The sequence below is a fragment of the Parasteatoda tepidariorum genome, chromosome 3 (assembly GCF_043381705.1).
Source record: "Parasteatoda tepidariorum isolate YZ-2023 chromosome 3, CAS_Ptep_4.0, whole genome shotgun sequence".
Classification (NCBI taxonomy): domain Eukaryota; kingdom Metazoa; phylum Arthropoda; class Arachnida; order Araneae; family Theridiidae; genus Parasteatoda; species Parasteatoda tepidariorum.
The window spans coordinates 31,116,060-31,140,241 of record NC_092206.1 but is presented as its reverse complement, the minus strand read 5'-3'; the positions used below and the strand labels follow the sequence as shown (position 1 = coordinate 31,140,241).

The 24,182-nt window shown below is 26.7% G+C and overlaps 1 protein-coding gene across 1 annotated transcript in view; it reads right to left on the bottom strand.

Annotated features, from left to right (window-relative positions):
- Positions 1-23,970, bottom strand: part of LOC107456070 (tyrosine-protein kinase CSK) — a 29,684-nt gene extending 5,714 nt beyond the window's left edge. Inside the window, exons 1-14 of the mRNA XM_071179097.1 lie at positions 23,776-23,970; positions 22,029-22,086; positions 19,907-20,017; positions 19,011-19,111; positions 18,002-18,221; positions 15,676-15,844; positions 12,676-12,778; positions 12,333-12,494; positions 11,465-11,480; positions 8,208-8,516; positions 7,984-8,124; positions 6,911-7,006; positions 4,449-4,535; positions 2,815-3,007 (exon numbers count right to left, since the gene is read on the bottom strand). Coding sequence (XP_071035198.1) covers positions 2,831-3,007; positions 4,449-4,535; positions 6,911-7,006; positions 7,984-8,124; positions 8,208-8,516; positions 11,465-11,480; positions 12,333-12,494; positions 12,676-12,778; positions 15,676-15,844; positions 18,002-18,221; positions 19,011-19,111; positions 19,907-20,017; positions 22,029-22,040 — 1,704 coding nt within the window. The 5' untranslated portion in view covers positions 22,041-22,086; positions 23,776-23,970 and the 3' untranslated portion in view covers positions 2,815-2,830. The remainder of the gene's footprint in view (positions 1-2,814; positions 3,008-4,448; positions 4,536-6,910; positions 7,007-7,983; positions 8,125-8,207; positions 8,517-11,464; positions 11,481-12,332; positions 12,495-12,675; positions 12,779-15,675; positions 15,845-18,001; positions 18,222-19,010; positions 19,112-19,906; positions 20,018-22,028; positions 22,087-23,775) is intronic.
- Between the last annotated feature and the right edge of the window lie 212 nt (positions 23,971-24,182).

Below are 24,182 nucleotides of genomic sequence, written 5' to 3'. Positions count from 1 at the left end.
ATTATACCTAACAATCCTTTTCAAGTTTTATTTAAATCAGGACATGCTGCAAGCAATTTTGGCAGTACTTGGTTCAGGCATATAGCATTACTTGCATGATTCATAGCTTCAAACTTCATTAAATTTTAAGGGAATGAATTCAGGAGTTATATCTATGATTTTTAATAAATGCAGTAAAAATCTTTTAGGCAGGAGTTTCAAAATTGGTTTCTCTCACATGAGAACTTAATTATTTTCCATTAAATATAATGTTAATCAGCTAATCATAGTTTTCAAATTCCAAAATTATTTGATTAAAGAAATCTTGAACTTATTTCAGCTAATATTAATTTGTTAATATTTTCTCATGCCAATATTTAATAATTTTTTTTTTAATGCAACGGTACTATAACAAACAAGGTTTTTTCCTTTTTCTCAATATTTCTTAGCTTACTTAAAATATATTTAAAATTTTACACATACCTATACCATTTGCACATACCTATGATGACTTGGAGAAGTAATTAAAATTCACAAGTATGTCTTTCTTTCTTGAGTTTATGATACTGATAAAAAAAAACTATTTACTGATAAAAAATTAATATTAATCATGAATATAAGCTTATANCTTCAAACTGCCACACCACAACTAAGGAGAGGACTTTCAACCCCAACGACAGATTTAACGTTCACACACCAGTTGTTTCGTCTGTTGCCAGGATCAAACTCCAGACCGCTAGCTTTCCACCAGCGATGCCTTCACCAACTACACCACTGGGGAGCTACCGAGAAACTTAATATTATACTTAACAATCATTTTAAAGTTGTTGCAAGCAATTTTGGCAGTACTTGGTTCCGGCATATAGCATTACTTGCATGATTCATAGCTTCAAACTTTATTAAATTTTAAGGGAATGAATTCATGAGTTATACATTTATCTATGATTTTTAGAAAATGCAGTAAAAAATCTTTTAGGCAGGAGTTTCAAAATTGGTTTCTCTCGCATGCGAACTTAAGTATTTTCCATTATATATAATGCTAATCAGCATAATCATTGATTTCACTTCCAGATTTAAAACCTAATTTCAAAATTATTTGATTAAAAAAATCTTGAACTTATTTCAGCTAATATCAATTTGTTAATATTTTCTCATACCAATATTTAATAATTTTGTTTTTTTGAATGCAACGGTACTATAGGAATTTTTTAAACATTGAGCTCAAACCATAATGAGTTGGCTCAGAGCTCCATTAATAAAACAATACTGGAAACTGTTAAAACTTTTTGTTCTAAATAAGTAATTCTGAAAATAAAAATTGTATATGCATACCGTTTCGTAAAATGTCCTGATTTTACTTGCGGCATACTACAAGGCTTGAAATATGTATGTTTTTAGTAGAACTGGAGTTTGAAAATTATATGATACTTAAATGTAAAACAAAATTAAGAAAAAGACACACAATAAAATCAAGTGTATCAGAAGAAAGGAACTTGCATTTACCTAAAGAAGATAATTGCTTAAACGGGAATAAAGTAGATTATTGTTTTAAACTTTATAAATGAACCATCTCAAACTTTCATAATTCATATATTTCAATAAGATAAGCATGTTATTTATTAATGTAAGAGGCTAATTCAATTTTCACTAAAGGATAATGGAAACTCCTATGAGTAAATGACATCATTGAATTTTGACTGTAGATAGTTCTAAAGATTCTTGTCAAATAAAATGCACTTAACATTTCTGCACTGGATATTCCGAGGAAGTTCTTTTACTTTTTTTAATGTATGAGGAATAGGAGGGGAAAAGTATATACAGAATGCAAAATAAAAGACGAGCCTCCCTAAATAATTCAAAGGGGAAACCTTAAATATGTTAATTAGTGCAGACGATATTTTAAGTTAAGAAATTAGACACAAAAATGTACTTTCTCTGAATAAACATCTTTTTTTTCCGGACAGATTTGGATTTCTGACTTCCAAAATATAGGGGGTAGTCGCAATTACAATATTACCCACGGTTTGGTCAGAATAGGGATCAGAAGTTTGGACCTCTTAATTTTATATTTTGCTATATGTTGAGAACTTCTTAAGCAAATTGAAAACAAAATTAGCACACAATTAGAAAATTTGTTTATCCAAAGATAATTTTATGACAATTTTAACATTTAGTAAACATTTATTATTTTTTATTTTAGTCGAAAAAATTGTGAAGTGTAAGGCATACAAATTTTTTACATCATTTTAAAGACTTATTTTATACAAAATTTGAACAAAATTGGTCGAATAGTTTCTGAGAAATCGGACTTTAAAGAAGCCATTTTTAAAATTAGATTTTTAAGGAACAATTAGATTGATTTCGCTCAAATTTTGTCTTGTAAAATTACATCCTTAAAAATGATGCAATTTTTTTTTTTAATTCTTTACAATACAAAATTTTCTCAACTTATTAAATGAAACACAATAAATATTTAATAAAAGTTATATTTTGAGTGGTATTACCTTCAGATGAACGAATTTTATAGTAAAATTATATCAAAATTTGGAAAATCAGAGCTTAACCCTGTCCCACCCCCGCCAGGGGGCATCCGGAGAATACTGTAGGCTCTAAGTGTGCGTACGTGACCTGTCAGCAAAAGAAAAAGAGGATTCAAAAAGGTAGGCTTGGTAGCGATCCATGGCAACACCGGAAGGCCTCAAAGAATTAAGTGAAATCTCAAAATTAACAATCGATCCGTTTTTTAATTAAAATTTTTTGTTTGTAAATCCGTCCGTTTATTATTTTTTGCACTGTACAAAATGCTTAAAAAAAATACAATTTATTACTACTTACTACACATAATATTGCTTCAGTCTGTAAGAGCCCTTAAATGTTCTAATCGTTTTAGTACATCTATAAAGTTTGGTCTATTTTCAGGCTCAAGATCCCAGGCTTGTTTCATGATGTCATATATATCAGACGGACATCCTTCGGGTGCCTCCATTCTGTAACCTTTCTCAACATGTTTTACCACATCTGCCAAAGGCTGCAAACATCACAAGAGAAAATTATCAAACATTCATAATAAAGCACATTATAAATATCAGCAGAAATGTTGTGTCGATGCTGTTACAGTTAAGTCAATGTTTGGGGAATTAGGGTTTATTTTAAAGGGGCAAACTCAACAATTTCCAATTAGTTAACAGAATATGGATTTCCTCAAAATTAGATAAAAGTTTTAAACTGCATGAGATAAAAAAATTTAATTTATGCAACTACAAGAAATTTATGTGTTACGTCAGGGATTAGGATTTTGAGAGAAAACTGACCAGCAGGAATTAAATTATAACATCATACGAAATGAAATACATAAACCTATAAAAGCGGCTGTTTTATATGCATAAGATATTCTACCATAAGATGTAATAGAAATAAGAGCTAGGTTTTTAAAAAACAAACAAACATAAGCCTTTTTTATTTGTGACCCTATAATCAAAGAAAAATGTTTTTTACTTTAAAATATCCCCCGAAAGAAATTCAGGTACATTATACTGTCGACCATTTTTGCAAATGCCGCATCAAAGTCATTTTGATATCTTCAGAAATTATTTATACATAGCAATTGATTGTAAAAAAAGGACAAAATACCAATATAACTTACTACATGAAGAAATTGATGCAATAAGTTATGAAATGCAACTTGAGAAATTGTTTACAGGATAATACCCAAGTGCCAAAATTTCCGACAGTTCAATGAAAAAAAATTTTTTTTGTCACTTAACTTTGATTAGGTATAAAAATTTTTTTGAATAGTTTATATGAGCTCTTCTTTTGTTTCTTTATATCATACAGTATAAACACTATGAAAATATACATTGAATGTTTATATCTCTCCCTTTAGAAATGATAGAGTAGAAAAGTTACAAATTTACGAAAATTGCCAATTTTCCTTAAGCACTATAGTTGTTGACGTATGCCTGTTTAAACAGAGGGGGATGGGATTGTTCTTATTTTCCATTGGTGCCATCTATGGCCAAGAATTTAACTTCTGCCACACCATACGTCGCACCCGTTTATAGCTGCATCAAAGAATCATTCATACATCCATTCGTTAATCCACAGATCATAATTTTGACCTGAATCAAGAGAGGGATCGATCTCCAATCCAGTAACCCCAGAGGTATTGATTTGTTATGGGAACATGGGGAGACGTTTGCGACTCGACAGATTTAACGTGCATTAGTCACTTTACTACACGGGGAGTCTTCGGTCGGTGGGGTTCGAAACCCACAAACTCTTGGACATGGGCCCAGCACCCTACTAACCAGGCTATACCGGCCCTAAGCAATTTATGGAAATAAAAAAATATCTTCATCTTAGATATGATAAGCAATGCAGGTCATTAAATTTTTTTAAACTGTCAAAAATCATTTAAAAGTAAATAAGAAAGGTTATTAAACAAAAGCAAGTTCAGAAAAGATACTTACTATTCTCGGATAAGGCACTCTACCAAAGGAATAAATTTCCCACAACAAAATACCAAAACTCCACATGTCAGATTTATTGGAGAAATTCTATAGGATAAAAAAAAAAGTTTACACATTAGTTAAAATTGTTCTTAATACATAATCTCATTCAAAAGCACTTACATTAAATAATTTTACCGGAGAAAGTTTAAAATAGTTATTAAATAACAAAAGAATTTATTTAAAAGTTTTCAAACAGATACTTAGTTTTATGTCAAAAATTAATTAACAGTCTTATGCACAAATAAAAGGAAGAATTATACATAAATGAGTACAGCAATCAAAAAACTTTGATGAAAACCAAATTTTCTGAAAAAAAAAAGAACTTAGATAATAGGTAGTTTTGAAAATGGTTAAGAAAACATGAATAGATTAAGATTTTTTTTTTTGGGGGGGGGGGGGGATATGAAATAAGGANGGGGGGGGGGGGTGGACAATTTTATAATTTTTTTTGGGTGAAAAATAGAAATAATTTAAGGAAAATTTCTTACTCATGTAAAACATTCACTTTTGGAACTAAACATATTTTTTTTAATGTATTTTAAAAAAGCACGATTAGTAATTTAATAACATTAAAAAAAATTTCATATTTTCGATAGGTCAAACATTTTTTTAAACTAGAGGTTTGCAACACAACATACAAATTCAAAATAAAAATGAGGCTGTGATGTAAAAAGTTTGACAATGACAGTCAAAAATGAGAACGATCCAATGAAATGAAGATCTCCTGTGGAACTTGACATACCACAGGATTGGCAAAGAATACTTCAAATATAAAAGTGCAACAATTTCAAATGTTAAAGAACGACAGAGGAAACAAAGCCCCAAGAAAAATGTTATAAATATCAAGTATTTGGCGCAGAAATCAATGTTGGGACAGACATGTAGCAACTTTATTAGTAGAATAGAAAAATAATTCCTCTGTAAATGGTTGGATGACACATTATACTTTCATGTTTCAATAAGTTCCAGCAAAATTATAGATGTTTTGATAATCACAATCGAACAAAAATCAAACATCAGATCGCTACACTTCTACATTTTCTCTAAGATGCAAGCATTTAAAATACAGTTGGTGTTTAAAAATTGATAAATTTTTTTTATAATGTTTATCAAATTTTTTAGTAAGATTCCAGCAATAAAAAGTCTAAGGAAAGCTTTCTTCTATTGTCTAATAAGCTAATCTTAGGCAAATCAGCATTCACGTCTGAAATTGTTCTCAAGTTTAGAGAATTGTGTATTAAAAAATTTTCTAAAGTAATTATTTTTATTAAAGGAAACTTTTGTAGAAGTGCAGGTTTTCATATTTAATTTTATGAAGAAGCTTTAAAACAGCCTTAAGTTTGACCCTGCACCCCCTTAAAAATTAAAAAAAAAAATATTAATTAAAATATTTTTAAAAGACTTAGTCATAGTTTTTAACAAGTTAATTTTATAAGGTTTAACCATTGTGCCAGTTACAAGAGAAGTGTTAGTTACACATACAATGAAACTTTAGAATTATTTTGGTAGCAAATGTTTCACAAGATATTTCAAATAGTAAATGATTTAGGAGATATTTCATATCATAATCAAGGAATGGTACTAACTAAGTTAGATAACCTAGGAGATTCAGTTTTAGAAAATTTGATTGAAAAAATAATCTTTATTGTGATAGTTAAAATTTTTTCTTGCTCACAAATGTGAAGTTTTGCTCAAACAGGTTTTGTATTTAGTCCCATCTCTTATAAATAGTAATTTATTAAGATTTCAATATTATTTTTTCCCCTTGATTTAAGATTATTTTAAGACCCTTAATGTGCATACTTTTTTTAAACTTTATTTCTGACAAGGACTCGAAAAATGTATTTTAAGAGTGCTCATTAGGAAACACCCAGTAAAATCAATCACAAAACTCTAAAATAATATTAACCTTTCAACAAGAATTTTTTTTCCTTCAAGTTATAATAATTGACTTAGTTATTTCAAAGAAAAGTACAAGAGATATTTACAACAGTAGGGCTGCTAATTACAACATTTTTACAAAATATTTTACAGAGCAGTAGACAACTTAAGCCTTCAAAGTTTTTAATAATTTTGCAAATTTTAAAAACATCACCATTAGAAAGTAGGAATAAAGTTGCGTTTCATATAAACTTTTGAATCATTTTAAATCTGTAGTGAATTCAAAAATAGCTTTAAACAAAATTTACAAAACAAGAATGATATATTTAAGCATGACAAACTAGAAAATTTTTTTTTGTTCTCAAACAGTGTAGAAAGCTGGAAACCTTGCTACAGTAATACAAATCAGTAACAACAAAAAACAATGAGTTTTTTTCACAACCAATTAATCTTTTTAATTTTGATATCTATTATGATTTTATAATAAAGTTCAAGAAACTGAATGTAGAATTGAATTTAATGCCCCAATCAAAACTTACACTGTGACGCAATGCTTCAGGAGCAGTCCATTTAATAGGAAACTTTCCACCTTCAAGATTAAAACATCGCTCTCTAGCCAATCCAAAATCACATACCTACAAGAAGTAACATTTCATGAGGGGAAGAAAATGTACTTTTTAAGTAAACACAAATATATGATTTTTTTCTTTTTTTTTAAAATTCACACCAAACCAAAAAACACATAAAAAAAAATCTGATGGATTTCAAAAAATAAAGTAATATGTAAGGAATTATAAAAATACTATAATGTAACATATTAGTAAGTAATGCCAGTCAATCTTTGTAATAGTGTAATTTTGCAAAGATAAATTACACATACACATGGAAAAAAAATAGTTCGTTACTCTGCTGATTAATCTAGAATAGCCTTAACAATTAAGAAAATATTAAACATAACTCATATATTCAGGGCTCAGCACAACTTAATGCAAGAAAAGTAGTGAAAAAAGTGACTAAAATTTTTTAAAAAGTTACATATAGTGACTACATTAAAAACAATGTAAACATCCTGCAACATCTTAGTCCCATAATATAACATAAAAAATTGAGCTAGATCAAGTATAACTGTTAAAAAACAATAATAATTATAATCAATTATAATGAAAATAAAAATCCATTCATTATATTACTTAACAGCAACTGAAATTTTTTGTAAAAATGTTCCCAATAAATTCACAAAATTTTTATAACTAAAAAAAAATAAATTACAGGCTTAACTTAAATTAAGATAATTTTTATTTTTAAACATAACAAAGATTAAATCACTATTAGTAATTAAGTCCTGAATTGATTTCATTAATGATATCAGTTATTTTAAGTGAGGAAATGTATCCATTATTTTGAGTTAGCCTAAAATAACTCTCTATCAGAGCGGACTTCTTTTCTAGAGTTTTTTTAATGGCATCTCCTCTTTTTCTTTTTCTTTCTTCATCTTCTTCCTTCCTTCCTTACTTTAGCAACACCTTGCAGCATTGCTTCTGCTAATTTAACTTCTTCTAAATTTCTGGTAATTTAAATTTTTCTAAAGCTCTCTGTCCGATACAAGTTTTACTTCTTCATTCATCAACCTATTAACTTTCTTGTTAACACTGGGACAGTCACTCCACAACATCAACAATTTGGCTAGTGGAAGTTTCATTTCATCCGTGACTTCTGCTAATGATGAAGATTTAATGAAAAGGAAGGTGGAATACTGTTAGGAAACATAGCTTTAAAAGTTGCTACAATGCCAGAAAATGATGCTGCAGAATAATTTGATGCAACAGTTTTCATTGCCCATATATGTTCAGCAACAGTAGCAGATTCCTTTTCATTATGAAGATAAATGGTACGGAGAGTGTTTGTTCTGCTACTTGCAGCTCGCATTTCCTCATTTGTAGATATGTTGTTAAACAAACGAAATTGAAGCGGATTCTTTTTAACGTCCATTTGTTCTTGATGCATTTTTGTGCCAACATGCTGAGATATTGTTAGAAATCCCTTATTAGAGATATTCACAGTAGATGAACAAACTTGACAGAAGATAGAATAATCATCGTGTTTCTTTCCCCATTCTGATACTTCTTTGTCTGTATCATCATCTTTCTTAAGCCATATTGGATTAAATGTGCATTTACCCATCATTAACAGTTAAAACCTAAAAAAAATGTAATAGTTTACAAACGACAATAAAAACAAACTTAATAAAAGTTTGTGTAGGTATAAATAAATTATGAAAGAAAACATATTCAAAGAGAAAAAAAAACACTTATCTCCCATTCTAAAGAAGCTAAAAATCCAGTAATTTTAATTAAATAACCGAAAAATACAGTAGAGAATAAATTAATTTATGTTTTATCAAACCCAAATTGCAAGGGACAAGTGAAACACATTTTAAAGTAAGGAAGAAAAAAAAAGGGAAAAAATAGATCACCTAAACTTAAAAAAAGGGTAGAAAAATAACATTTAAAAGGATAAAAACATTTGCAAGTTTAGACAAGAAAAACAAGTTTAAAAAATACTAAATTCGCATATTTATTTTTTGATAATAATTAAAATCCCCAAATTAACTATTATAAAACAAAACCAATAAGCAAAAAACGCAATGTATTTCATACCTAATTATATTGGGGGGGGGGACGATAAAAGGAAAACTTATTAATCTAAATAAAAACAATAATTAAAATTATCGATAATTAAAAATTATCGAACGGAAACGATATCTATAAAAGGCATTAACATAAATATTAAAACCTAGAACAAGACAAGATATTATAAGATCAACGGAATTAAAAAAAACAAAACTTAATGATAAAATTTATGAAAAAGAATTAATTTATTGAGTACGAAATTTATCTTAAAAAGAAAAGAAAAATTTAAAAAAAATAAAAAGAAAAAAAACTCAAACGCAGTGGAATCAGAAAAACAGGATCAAAATTAAGAAAACTGCTATCTGCTTCATAAAATAATCGTCTGCTTTTATTAACAAATAATTATATGCTTAAATTAATAAACAATCTTTTCCTTTTATATTTATTTTTCATAAAAAGACTATTTTTAACGNAAAAAAAAAAAAAAAAAAAAAAAAAAAAAAAAAAAAAAAAAAAAAAAAAAAAAAACTTGTTAATTATACCGCATTTCTAAAAAATCAGAATTTATTCAACAAAAAAAATATTGTTTTGTTAATCGATAAATATAATTGGTGATTAAAAAACGTCCTGTTCGTAATAAATAACGCATTATCCGAAATAATAAAACAATTCATCATAATAAATCAAGGATAACAAAAACTAAGTAACACAAGTGGATTTAAAATAAATCTCACATTTCACCTTTAAATTCAATACTCTTAGACAGAAGTTTCAAGTTCCTTAACTCCCGACATTAATTGATATGCGTGTGCAATGCATTTTCCACACCCCCTCGTAAATCTGAGAAAACGAAATCGGCATGCCACTCCTATAAGTTTGATTGACGGCAGCTTATCAGAAAAACAACAAACACACAGGAGAAAATAAAACATTTGTCCCCTCCCTGCCCCCTCTCGATCTAATAATCTTCAAATAAAAAAAAATAATTATTGGAATATTGCTCATTAAATTTTAAAAAAAAATCTTTTAAAGTAGATATTGAAAAATTAAATAAAGAATAATTAAATAAATAGATAAAATACTCTCAATTAGATACTGAGAGCTAAACGCATTAGTATTGCAAACCAGTTTCTGATCGAATTCGCGCTAAAAAAAAGTAAATTAATTCTAAATCTTGGTAGTAATGAGTACATCTTTCATTGAATCAAAAAAGTTTAATTTCTGTAGAACCATACTCAATTTTATACGTCATTTATTTCGATTTGTATAATTTTTTTTATTAATTATCTAATTTAATTTTAATATACCGGCATAATAGCTAAATAAATTTTATTTCAATAATTTCGTTATTCGTTCATTTATTTCAATAATTTCGGTTAGCAAAGATGATCTGCTAATTTAAAAATAAAATTTCTAATTAAAATATTCATTCATTTCGATTTAAAAATAAAACACCTATAATTGCGTATTAATTTTCTATCCTAAAATATCCATTTATTTCGATGGAAAAAAAAACATTCTTTTAATAACGTATTAATTTTCTTATTTAAAATATTCATTTATTTCGTTCAGTTATCTCCATTTAAAAGCGAAATTCGTAGCTGCCGCAATCGTTTAATGAACAAAATCAATTATTGGACGAACTCTTAATTAGTTAAATTTAAATAATTTAGCAGATTCGATTGCAAACTTTATTAAATAATGGCGTCGACAAGTATATAATTAGGAATCAATAATAACACATATTTATATGTTGTATTATATTTATTTTAAGCAATTCATTTATTTATTTTAAGCAATTCATTAAATATATATAAATATATAAAAATACATACCTTGTATTAGAAAAACAAGTCCCATGCATCCAGCGCATTCTAGAAAATGAAATTCCAATTTCCATAAAATTCCAAAATCCAAAGCAGAACAGACGAAAGTAGGATAGATGATGAATGAACCAGATGAACGTGAAATTTCTAGCTGTGACGTCATATAGCATTTGAAACTCCTTACGCTGATTTCGCGAATCAGCAATTTTATTGGCGCTTTACCATCACCCATTTGGGTGAGGCACTAGGACAGGACAATAAGGGGGAGGGGAAAGCGAAGTTTTTTATGGGATTGAAAAAGGAAAATTGTGGAACGCAATTAAAAAAAAAGTTAGATAAGTGACAAGAGCTTAAAAATAGTAAATAAAAGTTACTATTTTTTAAGACATTGACTTTAAGTGAGAAAAGTGACTCCGCCGAGCCCTGCTTTATATCTTCTATGTGGTTTCTATAATACGAAATTAGTGCAAATGAACCAAATTTTAAATTGAAATTATTATGCATGCATTATATAATGAATGATCAACAATAACATATGTTCAACAATATTATCTATAATCAAATTCAGTTTTAAGCAAACAATAGGCATAAAATAACTTACCATAACTTATCAGTAATGGGTCAATCCCGATTCTACTTCCAACAGGAAGCACCTATAAAATATATTTATGAATTCTATGTTTATAATAAGTTAATAGAAAATTAAAAAATTAAGTTTATAACTTATGCTATGTATATTTATATTTACATATAAACAAATTGAAAAACATACATAAGTTTTTTAATTTCTCATACGTATAAAAGCAGCTAAAGAAAATCATGGCAATTTGAAATTTGTCAAAATCAATCATAATGAAGTTTTAGATTTGTAGTAGCCTTTAACATTACCACAGTATTTTTGAGAAAAAGTGTTACAGCTAGAAAGAAAAACAAGTTTGTTTTTTTTTTTATCAGAATTTCTACTTGGGGGAAAAAATTATAAAAATAAAATATAATACTTGTCCACAAAAAATATATAAGCAAATTAAAGAAAGCATAACATCCAAAAAATTAAAAAATATGAAATTGCAAATCAGAAGACGCCACAAAAGAGAGTTATAGTTATTAATTTATAACTCTCAATAACCATTTGTTTCAATTTCTTTTAAGGCAAGAATTTTGGCTTTTAATAATACAGTAATGAACCGATTATCCNTAATGAAATAAGTTATTTTGCTGTAGATAATTATGCTCGTAAAGAACAAAAAAAGAAAAAAAAAAGCTGAACACCTCACATTTTATTTATGCATTTTGTATTATAAATATTAAAATTTATTTAAAAAAAGACAGTTTTGAGATTTTATATTTGTCCAGTCAAAGCTAAGGGGAAAAATTATAATATATAAATTGTATAATTGATATAATACATTTAAAGTGCTGTATAATTCATTAATTGTTAGTGCTTTTGGAGTTTTGTATATAAAAGTATAAGCAAGAAATAAAAAAAAAGAAGATTAAGTTCTTACGTTGCAAAATGAATTTGATCTTGCTTGGTGACGTGTTGTCTTCCCCTAGAGCGTAGGTAATCTACCAGAGATCCCTTGGACATAAACTCAGTAACAATGTAAATAGAAGGCCAATCAAACACTACACCTAACAACTGCACAAGATTCCTATGACTTAAGGATCTGGAAATAAATTTTAAGTACTTTGAGAACGAAACTATGTTTACATTGAGAATTTGTGTCTAAGAATTATTAATATAAAGTTTTGCTTATATGATTAAGGAAACACATTCGTGATGCCTATCAAAATGTTCTTGGAATGTTTAAGTTTATTAAATTTTAAGCAAAAAATAAAATAACTTACGTCATGACAGAAGCTTCTACCAAAAAAGATTGAGCTGCCTTGCTGTTATCTTTAAGAACTTTTACAGCTACCTTTTGTCCTCGCAAACAGCCGAGCACAACATCTAAGCAGAATTCAGACAAATAATAGGATTAAGAATTTAATAAAAACATTGGAAGAGTTTATGTACAGTGCACGAAATAAAAAACAGATTGTCACATACTAAGATTCAATCACGATAAGTCAAGTGAATAAATTTAAACGTGCTATTTTTTTTTTGTTTTTTTGCAGACTACATTTTAGTTATAAAATCAGGCAGAAAAGCGTACTTTCTTTAAATAAACGTGTCTTTTTCATCGGATATAGAATCTTGGTCTTTAAAATAAGGGCAGGAAGTGTGACCATAATTTAGACCTATATGGTTTTCTTTTTAGACAGAAGAGTATTCTGAAGGTTTAGATCCGTAAAGTTGTGTTAAATTTTTGCATATTTGTCTCTGGGCCTATTTCAGAGATTCTTAGCATTTTAAGACACAATCGTAAAATTTGCTTATCCGAAAATAATTTACAAGTAAAAATAAATGTTTCGCATTTCTTCATTATCTAATTTAATAAAAGGTAATAAATTTTTGAATTGTAAGTAACTTTAACGCTTGTACAGTTTGTAATTTAATAATTTAAAACTATGTAGCTTAAAATGAAGTAAAATTTTGCATATCTTAGAATAAAGGAGTTTTAAAAATTGAACAAAATTCTTTTCATTCACTTTAAATAAAAAAAAGAAGAGGAAAAAATGTGATTTTAGTCATTAAAGAGAAAGTTTCACTTATCCTTTGCTTCGTTTTTCCTTTTTTCTTTCAACATTTAATCAGCATTATTTATATTATTATGCTAAACAATAAGTTAACTAAAAGTCATTTAAAAAAAACTTTACTGTATAAAAATTGATGTTAACCAGATTAACAATTACTCTTTAATTATTTTTGTTGAATAATATGAGTTTACTTTCACAATTCATAATTATTGGACTTGCTCAAAGTTCAAATCATTCAGGATCTGAGATTTTTCACTATATTACTTATATTTGTGTTAGTCAAACAAGTAAAATTTTGATAAATTTGACCAACCATAATGCTCAGAACACTTTCCCCATACTTTATGTTTAATATCTATTTTAAGGGGTTATAAGTATATATCAATTAGGATAAATTCACAGAAAGTTTATTGATCAATCCACATACACACATTGTATAAATACAAAATGTTAATTATTATTTATTTATTCAAGCATCTTTTTTTTTAATCAGTTTTATCTTACATGTTTGGAAACTTTAACAAAAGCATCTAATTAATGTATAAAATTTTTTAAATATATCAAATTCATTGCACTATTATATCAATATTAACATATTATAATTAAATCATGCATAATAATTTTAATTACAATTATAAATTAGTTATTTTATTATCTATTATCATACCTGCCAATATGAAAAGGAAAAACTCCAGTCGATTTTACGAAATAATATAAATTTCATGATAATTGTTGCATAATGTACTATATATTTTACACATAGGGAATTTTAGGGATTTTTATAGTCATCAAAACTGAAAAATTGCAATATTTTCCAGTTATGATGGACATTAACCATGCTTAAAATGCTATGTATTATATATACTCATAATTTCGAATATTAAAATGCATTTAATTCATCAAAGATAGTTAAATTTTTTAAAATTAATTTAAAAACTGAGTTCTGAATAAAAATGAAATGAAAATGTTAGAATAAAAAAAGTTTTGAACTGGTGTAACCCTTTCGCGACAACTGTCACATATATGTGCCAGCAAGAAACACACTCACTTCCCGTCAGACACACCGGTGTGACAGAGCGTTTTCTCGTTCACCCCCGGCCGTCACTCTTTTGTGCCAGTGTCCTGGTACGTTTAAAAAAATAAAATTTCTGCCAGAAGGTGACATTGTATGTCCATATGGTTTCAGATACATGTAGATTTGACCTTCTACTCAAAATAAGAGTAATATGATTCACATACACGTGGTTTTTAGGGGGAAGGAATGGAGGAGAAGGAAATGTTTTATGACAGGTCCAATTTTTAGTGCAATGTTAGTGTTTTGAATTTTTTCATACGAAAAAAGAATTTTAAGTCATACATTTGGTTTTCAGATATATAATGTTAAAAGTTATTAAATGGTAAGTACATAAAGAAAATAAAATGTGTAAAATATATATTTAAACAAGAAATGACTTAAGTAAATAAAGTATCTACAGAAATATATATAAAGCATATGCCATTTAAACACTCTACAGAACATTATTAAACAACACATTGATATTTCAGTCATTTCATGGATGTAGGCTTAACAGCAAAAAACCTTTCGGCCCTGGAGAGACACTCGCGAGAGAGACTGCCGGCCTCAGCGATAAGAGCGCAGTTGCGCTTCCCGTCGCGAAAGGGTTAAGGTTAAAATGAGGTTCATTTCATTATGTATTAGTAATACTTATTTAAATATTCAAGTAATAATCAGTACAAAAATTCTATTTCAATAGGGAATTTAACTCAAATTTAGGGAATTTTCTAAAATGTGCAAAAACCAGAAGAATTTTAATTAAACCAGTACACCTGGAGAAATTGGAAAAATTCAGCAGTCTACTGGAAAATCCAGTAAAGTTGGCATCTATGAAAATTGTTTTTTGTTTACTAAGACTAAAATAATGATTTTTCAAGTTTACATGATATAAAAGCACGATGATAGGATAATAAATAAATAGCCATCTTCAATTACAAATAGCTAGACACACTCTTATATGTCTAATACATTCAAAACAGTATATTTATTTTACAATTAATCTGATTCTAAAGTTTCTGAAATTTTGACAAAAGTTGATTTTGAATTAAGCCATATATATATATTTATTTATATACTTTATAAAATATCCTAATATTCTTTTTTTGTAGGCTCTGTATATATGTGTATAATAATGAAAGAAGAAATGCAAATACCACCAAATTCTCCTTTTCCAATAACTTCACCGAGTTTTAAGTCTTCTAGTTTTATAGTCCAACCAGCTTTTTCGAACTCTTGTGAATCAACAGATAGTTCTGGACCCCCTTTCTTTGGAACAGATTGTTCTAACCTGGTGCATAAGCCATCAGCATCATTCTGATAATGCTACCATTAGAAATATATATTATAGCTTAATATCTTTACAAAATTTTAATAAATATTAATGAAAATTACTGTTTTATTGATATGAATATTTATTATATAGAGGTTTGAAACTATTATCTGACAAAAATATATTATAAGTTACAATGCATAATCAGAATTTGAAGAGGATACTAAGACAACAACTAGTAATTTAAACAGAATTATTTTACAATTGACAATGTTGCCTAGGCCTGTATATGTGATTTATTTATGTAACAAAATTTCAGATTGTTGTCCAGGAGATGATTTTGTCATAGCAAGTAGAAAATTTCTAGTGACCTCTAATGACCTGGTTTTTCTATCATTTTTTCTTTCCTTTCACCGTAATATTTTAAATTCTGAAATTTTTAATGAGGTAATTATAACACAAAAATTTTGAATTTCAGTTATGACTTGTAATAACTGTATTTCAAAATTTAATCGGTGATAACTCTAAGAAGCTTGATTCACGACAATTATATCTTAATTCCGGGTTTTCTGATAATTTTATTGGTAGTTTTCTATAACGCTTTCTTGTTTATTTCAACATAATTTTTAAAATCCCCATATTTAATTGCAATGTTACAAAAACTTTTGATTAGACTATTACACTGCAAATCATTTTGTGACACAGTTGTTTCACGTCGATTCTGATATAAATCTGCATAGTTTTTCCATCATTTTTTGATAGTTATCGTTTTTTTTACAGTCTCTATAAGGTTTCTCAAGCTCCGATAGTTTTAAATATTTATATTAACAATATTATATATTTATACTTCTACTATGATACTGCGACCACTAAAGTTCTAATTTAAATTATCCTTTTTAAAAAGTGTTTAATTTCGGACAATTCTGTCGTAAATTCACACTATTTCACCAAAGTTTATCAAATTTCTATTCTTCTGATGTAATTTGCAACACCGAAGTTTCGAATTTGAGTAATCACATTTTGTTTTGTGAAAATTTCATCGTTAATTTAAATTATTTTCAGACTGATTATTACACACAAAAATATTTCCACATAAAAATATTTTTAAAGTGGTTTTATAACTACACACAAATTTTAAATTTGAATAAAAAACTTTTGACGCACTATATTCACAGCTATACCATTACAAATCAATGTCATTTTCCAATTTTTTTCCGGCATGGCACTTATTACAATAGTTTTGACATATTTTATGAAGTTTTGATATTTTAAATACCATACTTTTACTACAGCAGAATTTGAAATTTCACATTTGAGTAATAAATTTATGTAGAGCTCATTCTAGGCAGAAAAAAGGGCAGGGTGCAAGATTTTAAAAAAAGATCATTATTACTCTAAAAAGGCAATAATTTATTTCTATGGACTTCACACGTTCTATGAAAAAACATTGTCAATTAGTGAAAGAATTTCTTTTTTTTTTTACTTTACTAACAGTAGCAAAGCAATCATATTATTTACTAATTTTTATTATTTAATTAGCATATATATCAAGTTATTGAGCTAATTAGTTTAGTAATTTATTTAAAATGCATGCATATATTAATAAAATAATAAATGTATGTTTTTAAGTGTCTGTAGTTATGATTCAATAATTAAAATGATTAATAATAATTAAGATTTAATGATAGCGTAAGCAACTGCAAACTTTCAAAGATAAGTGCAACAAGGGAGTGTGACGGCTATTTTTCCTTTCCCATATAAATCTATGTATTGACAGCAATGACAAACTAAATAAAAATAGTTGAAAATTTAAGAAATCCATTGTACAGTTTGGAGAAAAAATAAAGAAGGATTGAGGAAAGAAAGGGTTTAGAGTCTATTACATCAGGGGCAACAGGGTGGATTCTTTTGAGTAAAAGGGCAGCAGGGTGATGCCTGTTTACCCTGCCTAGAATGAGCTCTGATTTATGTATAATCTGATTTGCGACAACATAAAATTATGTGGGTTATAAAATAATTAAGTGGGCATAATATAATTATAGTATATGGAATTTTCAAAATAAGAGCACTTTTCAGATTTAAAATTGATTTATAAAATGCACAAATTATTTATAATAAAAAATTTTTCGGTAAAAAATTAAGAACCTTGAATATTGTAGTCCTGTGTTAGATTACTAATTATAAAAAATAGATCAATAGATCGAAATTACCTCTACAAGTCTTGACAAATTTTCAAAATATTCTTCTTCGTCAATGGTTAATTTGTTTTCTTTATAAATAACTCTGTAATGTTCCACTTTACTTTTATAACAAACACAGAGTGTATAGTCTCCAGGGAAGTTAGTGCTTTCTCTAACAAGAAACAGTCCATCCTCTCTAGGTTGTAAAAGTATTTCTGCTTCTTCACGTGTAATTTTCCCATGAAACCAGCTGTAGTAAGAGTGTATTAAAAACAGTCAAACTATGTTACTTGTGTTCTAGCATGATTTAAATTACATTACAATTTTTCATTATAAATATTTTCAGAGAAAAATTAATAAATTAAATTGAATAATTATATTAACAATCCTAAGGTACATAATTCAAAAACAGTTGGATGTTATAGCGCAGAACACTTTAAAATGGCAAACATTAATGAAACACTGAATAGATTTTTAAAAATTTTAGAGCTAATTTAGTTTATTGAATAGGTTTCATTATATGAAGAATCCATTTACTTAATATAATCTTTTATGAAGGGTTTGTTAAGGGAACCAAATTATTTTCTAAAAAGACTCATGCACTAAACACAAAATGCTAAATATAAAATGTGCATCATATAAAAAATATTAGTCAGTTTTGTTTTGTAATTCTGACAAATATTTTGCTTCTTTTAAAAATGTAAATAATATAACTGATAATTTAGAATTCAGTTTAAGGTGATATCTGGCTGTTTTCTTACACTACAAACTACTATTTCTCCAAGTTATTAAATGAAGAAACACAATTCAATTCCAAAAAGAAAATCATGAACATTTTTTTTCAGGTAGTTCCGTATCTAAAGTTTTGTTTGAGGACTTGTAAAAATTTTGATATTTCAGATACAAAATTTTCAACAGTCTGTAAATTTTCTTTACATTGGATTAAAGTAGTACAGTCCATTTTTAAAATCTACTGAGAAACATAAATAATTTTAAATAAATACAAAAAATTATAATAAAAAAATAAATAAATACTCACGGCATAGCATTTAGTTTTACTTCAGAACGTTTCTGAATGTAATTAGCAGGAATGAGTCCTTCACGGCAATCCCCATGTCTAGCTTTATACCAATTAGGATCCTAAGGATCATAGATAGTTAAACATAAAATAAAGAAAGGCTGTATATTTCGAAAAATTAAATGAAAATTAATTTTTGATTGCATCTCTTTTTGAGAAGTTATGCCTTTAGAATAAAAAAAAAATAATAACAAAATATAATTTTAACTTTTGTAACTGTAGATATGATCATATTCCATGAAAAAAGCAATCTTTAACAAGATACTGCCAATTATTATTTTTAAGTTGAAATAATATTTGTTTAAAATAAAAATAAAATAATAAATTAATACATTTAGTTCATAATAATAACAGAGAAATTTTTTTTTTTTTTTTAAATACTTAGTTTCAGTTTTTACCAATTATTTTTCTATATTTCAATTATGAAAACTGTACTTTAACTACGTATTAGCTAAATTATGAAAACTGTAATTGCGTAAGGCTAAGCTGAGCATAGGAGATTCTTTTTTTAATTCTATTCTTGCATTATGCTGAATTTCATTCAAATTATTATATTAATGGCTTTAAAAATAAAAGCAGATTAATAGAACAAATATTACTAGCAGATTATACAAAGGATTAATAATAATCAGGTAAGGTATAAGCAAATAGACTTTTCTCTTAAAAGATAAAGTAACCAATTCTGTGAAATTTTTTAATATAAATGAATAATAATTAAATATCCATTTTAAACTAGTTTTCAAAAAAAAAACTTTCTATGTTTTGAAAAATATACAATATGCATTCAAATAAAAGAACATAGAATTCATAAGTATGAAAATATACCTACAGAAAAGATAGCATAAAGTAATACTTACTTTTGTTGGAGTAACTATTGTCATGATGTCCCCTTTTTGAAAAACTAAATCTTCTTCAGAGCTACCCTTGAAACTATAGCGAGCAATGACTTCTGTCCCTGGTTGCCAACCCTGTAAATTATCATGAGTGAAGTTTTATCTTTTCAATTACATGTTACATCTTTGATTCATTACATAGCATGTTGATGTAAATTGCTAAATAAAAATTTTTATAAGGGTTTTTTGAAACACCAATATTTCTTTTTAATATTACCAGATTTAATGCAATATTTTCATACTAACCATTAACACTAAACATACCAAAACTGGTCAAATGACCGTTTAAGAACTTTGGGATCGAAAATATCTTATCGTTTTTGCACATTTGACTTCATGACTTTTTCTAACAATTATATACAGATAATATTCTATTATTATTTTTTCGTATTTTGTTTGTTTCAAATAATATTCGTCGTATACCTATTTCTACCACAACCGGTCATTTGACCGGGTGAACAATTTATTGCTTTATAAGGTTATCGGATCTGAAATTACAATGCAATGCGTGTTCAACGTATTGCATTCGATTAGTTACATATTTCTGCAAAGACTGTTCCGTTGTTACTTCAATCAGAATAACTGTGAACTGTGTGTTAGTTTTTACCCAGAAAAATGTCGAAACAATCAAGACAGCACAAGTTTTTCGAAGAAATAATATTAATTATTAGAATAACTATCAGAATTATAATTCTCATATATATTCTTATAATTATAAGAAGTATAGAAATACTAATAATTAGAAGAAATATGTTTGCAGAAAATGTACAATGGAAACACCCTGTATATGTAAAAAATTCGTTGAGTAATGAATTAAAAATTCTTATTCTTTGTGTTTGTTATACATAAAAACTGACAATGTACAAATATAAAATTTTGTTCAATTATAATTAAGTTTTTTTTAGTTTATTTCCTTCATAACATCCACATTTCATACATTCAATCAAGAAACATAATGTCCGGTCACGCGACCGGTAGGTATATATTAAGTGTTGGTATGTTTAGTGCTAAAAACATGGTTAAGCATCTGAACACATGAAAAAAGGACAAGATTCAAAACAGTATTTCTCTTTTTTATAAACTTTAAAACCATATATTAAAGGAAATGTTATTAACTATTAAAGGAAATGTTAACTAGTGATGTAACGAATAGTGATGGGGCCGAATATTCGGCCAAATTTTAGGCCGAATACCGAATATTCGGTGGCCGAATACTTACTTTTTAAAAATTTCTCTTTTGATTATAATTAAAGTAATTTTCAAATTTTAAATTAAAAATTTAAATATTAACAAAATTGCTTTTTTAATCTTTGTATATTTGAAAAATTTTAACAACTTTATTTATTTTTTGTAATAATTTAAATATCTTGATGCCAATAACAAGGCAATATGGCTTTTATAAATCTAAATAATTAATAATAGCATATTTTAGTTATAGTTATACTTGTAATTTATATGCTATTTTATTTAAAATAAGAACTCATTACTACTGTTAAATGTATTCTTAACTTTCTTTTTTGTCAGAAAAATTATTAAAACTCAGAAAATTAAGAACTTTTTAAAAAGTTTCACTTTTGAAATTTTAATTTTGTAATTAAATAATTTTCAAATTTTAAATTAAAAATGAAATAAATATTAACAAATTTGCTTTTTTAAACTTTCTATATTTTAAAAAAAATTTAACAACTTGATGTATTTTTTGTAATATTTTAAATATCTTGATGCCAACAATAAGGCTTTCACAAATCTAAATAATTAATAATAGCATATACTTCATTATTCGGCCGAATAACTTCAGTATTCGGCTAGGCCGAATATTCGGCAAAAGGGCCGAATACCGAATAGTGGTCGAATATTCGTTACATCTCTAATGTTAACTATTAAAATATAATTTTTCAAATGAATTAGGTTTTAATAAATTACAAACATTTTGTGAGATGTATTTGTTTACAAATGTAGAAATATAAACTAATTATAATGCAATGAAGGTTTGAAAGCAATTATGCTTCGAACAATACATAAATAAATATAAATAGCTTAACAGCTAGGTCAAGAAAAATAAATTGAATGAAGAATGTATTCTTACTCTTTGAGACATTTTGTCAGGATGTTGGTTTCAAACAATGTAAAAGGATAAATTTTTTCTAAAATAAAAGAGCCAATTTTAATGCAACTAAATTATTTACTGTGAAAAAATAGATACTAAACTAGGTATTATTCCATTAACACAATTTCATAAAACTGGTTATTTACATCATAGACTCTACAGATAAAAGAAAAACCATCTATTTCTTTAAAAAAAACTATAAACACTCTGATTTGCACATTGATCTTTCTTGGATCTACTTGAAAAAAAATTAAAATCAAAACTATAATAGGATCTTGAAAACTCAATTTTACTAGGATAAAACTATCATGAATAAATAACTGAAAAAATCAAATTATTGAAGAACATAAATTTAATAATCTACTGCATTCTTAATTTAAAGAAAAATAAAATCTAGGAGTAAAGATGATTTGCCCCATTTTTAAGAAGAGAAATGATAATTTTGAGAAAAACATAATAAAAAATGTTTTTAAAGTTATATAAAAGATGGAATTTTTTTTAATAAGGTTAATAACAATATCACATTATACTCATTCATAACTTAAAAAAATTAAATAAATGAAAAAAAAATGCAAATGATAAGCACAATCTTAATTTAAATCATCGGTGTTAGAATACACAGTTGCAAAGGCTTTTCTTCAGTTTTGAAAATGCAATATTTCAGAATTAAAAAAGGCTTAGTTATTAAATAATTAATTTATTTTCCTAAGTCTTATTATATGATACTAATGAAAATACTAAGAATTTAAAAAAAGTTTTGTAATGAATTTACTTTACTAAGTTTTATTATATAATGTAGCTCAATTAATGTAAAATGAATTAATCACTGAACTGATTTCATGATTTGTCCAAAAAGTAAGTAAATTAGTTATATAAATTAAAATTATTATAAATTATGCTTTTATTAAACAATAATAAATTAGAAAATAATCAGTGTCGTATATTCATATCAATAATATAATTTAAAAAAATTTTTATTATATATTTTTTACACTTTGCCATGCATTACAGTTAAAAAGAGTATTGATAATTAAAGGCACACATTAAGCAGAGATAGTTACTGAACTAATATAATTTATACTTTTTCTACATTTATCACCACATAGTGTGGCATATTTGTAGTTTTTATCCTCAATATATAAATGCAAACTTGTTATATTTTCAAAACAACTGTGTTAAACATTGTCCAGATAAACAGTGTTGATATGATAAGTCATTTTCAAGCATATGAAAACAATTAACACAATTAAAACTGAAAAAATCTCTAATTTCCTGTAGTTTAGGCACTGATGTCTCCTTTAAAATCAATTTTGGTAATATTTAGGGAATCCATAACATACTCAAGGCTCAGGTAAATGGATGTTTTCAACTTTCTTGTTCATTGACATACAAGTGCAAAATGAATTATTTAGATTTTAGAAATATATTAAAACAATAAAGCTTAAAGGTTTTATGACACAACGGTCAGTTACTTTGCGATATTTAATTCAAAAAGCTATAAAATGAGAATCACATAATGTAGTCTGTGTTTTCTTTATTTCTTTCTTTTGATTTGATCAGCACAATAAGTGCGTGTATAATATGAAAAACGCTAATCAATACATTTACAAAAAAGTCACTGCAACAATGCAGAGCACATTAATATATTTTTGCGCAATGTTAATTATTAATTTAAATAGCTGTCAAAGCATTTTAATACTACATAAACAAATGTTCAGTAGCACACCATATATCTTTTTGACGACCCTTTAGAGTTGTCATCTTCCTGTTCCAAAGCGATATACGACAGATAAATTTACATAAAAATAACAAATTCTATCTAATTTTTTCACAGTAATTATAGTTCTATTTAAATAATCCAATAAATTACGCAGACTGATCTGATGTTTAGATTCAGCCAGCAATATTATTTTTGCATACTGGATACAGTTAAAGTTAGTAAGATAACAAAATTTTTAATATTCTATTTAAGAACAAGAAAGTGAATGTCTTGTGTTTAATATAATATTATTTAAATCATTAAATTCAGACTGTGAATAAATAAGAATAATTTATTTATAACTTTTCTTTATTTATGATTTCGATATCAAGTAATATATAATCTTAATTTTTTAGTAAATTCACCATGCATTC